At 41.1% G+C, this 1,502-nt stretch overlaps 1 protein-coding gene across 1 annotated transcript; it reads right to left on the minus strand.

Moving 5' to 3' along the window:
• Window positions 1-230: 230 nt before the first annotated feature.
• On the minus strand, window positions 231-1,082 carry LOC115406497 (ribonuclease-like 3). The gene is made up of 2 exons (XM_030116579.1): window positions 1,039-1,082; window positions 231-689 (listed from the first exon to the last, which is right to left on the minus strand). Exon 2 carries the CDS (start codon window positions 680-682, stop codon window positions 236-238), a length of 447 nt encoding a protein of 148 aa, XP_029972439.1. The 5' UTR covers window positions 683-689; window positions 1,039-1,082; the 3' UTR covers window positions 231-235.
• Window positions 1,083-1,502: the final 420 nt, after the last annotated feature.

A 1,502-nucleotide genomic window follows, 5' to 3' on the forward strand; every position in this document is an offset into this window, starting at 1 on the left:
ATACTACGGTTTATTTTGTTTGCTGATGACAGAAATAAGGTGACGATTTATCATGTAGATTAATTCACATTGGAGCAGAGTGATCTCAGAAGGTGGCTTAGTTTACAATGACATCCAAATGTCTTTGTCCCTCTTTTCCCCGATTCACTGAAAAAAAGCCAACAAAGTGCAAGAAACGACCACATTAAATGCAGGAGGTGATTTATTGAGACAGGTGTACAAACCAGGTGTTCAGTCAGGCTTCACAGTATCTGAGGTCTCCCTCATAGTGCACCGGATAGTTGTTTATACACTTAATTACAATCTTCTTCTCAGACAGTTCTTTACCCTCATATTTGCAATTAGGGTACTTGGTTTCCTTATTTGTCAACTTACAAGCAATCAGGTTGAAGACTGCCTTGCTTTTGACATACTCTCCTCCTTCTCCTTCTGGTGTCCCGTTCTCACAGACTGATATCACCTCGCTTTCATCGGCCAGGATGAAGGTGTTGACAGGCTTACATCTTTTGTTTTTCCTGACAAAGATTTTTCTCTTCATAACTTTGTCACAATCACTGGTCTCCATATGCTTATTGATATGCTGCTCTTTGAACTTCTCGTATGTAGGACAGAGGTTCTCATCCTTGGAGAGAACAGAAGCAGCCAGCAGCACCAGCAGCAGACACACGACCTGGATCCTCATGGCTCCTCTGTGGAGAAAGAAGAAAGTTCACAGTCTGGTTTCATCAGTGATAACCGTACCCTCTCTGGTAATACTATTATTTGTTGCAGGTGTCGTTTGATCAAAAAGAATACACTTTGCTTCATGTGATGAACTGAAAATAATGAATGAATGAATGAATGACTGACCAGTCATAACGATCAATGCTATTACTGCTACAATAACAAATACCGAGAACAATAATAATGACCAACCAGACACCAATTAGCCAAATTCAAGATCAACTATATTTTGGGTCACCAGGTTTTCAGTGAAGCTTTTCTGGCACCAGAAAGTCAAATTCTACTTTTAGAAATGTGTGTGTGATGAATATTTACCTGAAGTCCTGAGCTCTCTGATGGTGAAGAGTCTCCAGACGGAGTCTTTTATAAGGGGTTCTGTTCCTCTGATTGTGTGAACTCCCCTAATTCTCAGATATGTGGTCTAACCACAGTTCACAGTTCCCAACCTACATCAAGCTGTCTGCAAACCTGAGGGTCCGTGCTGCACACTTTTTAACAAGTGAATTGCTCTGGCCAATACATCTTTTGTTTTTATTGTATTTTTTTAAAGGTATATAAATGTTTGTCCTCTTCTTGGAGGCTGACGATGATGGAGGATATTACAACCCCTCTCCTTCACTGTGGGCTTTATGGCGTGATTGACATGTAGAATATATGGCCCTCATGTAATCTTTTGTGTTGGTAATAGAATTTTCCTTTTGTACACCAGGATCTGTTCTATTGCTACCCAGGAAGCCGCTGCTTCACTCATCCGAGCTCAGGAACGCTGCTGCTCTGCA

The sequence above is a fragment of the Salarias fasciatus genome, chromosome 2, assembly GCF_902148845.1.
Source record: "Salarias fasciatus chromosome 2, fSalaFa1.1, whole genome shotgun sequence".
In the NCBI taxonomy this organism is placed as follows: Eukaryota; Metazoa; Chordata; class Actinopteri; order Blenniiformes; family Blenniidae; genus Salarias; species Salarias fasciatus.

What these genes read in the sequence shown, in the direction of transcription:
- LOC115406497 (XM_030116579.1), bottom strand. Translation starts at nt 682, where the DNA reads ATGAGGATCCAGGTCGTGTGTCTGCTGCTGGTGCTGCTGGCTGCTTCT.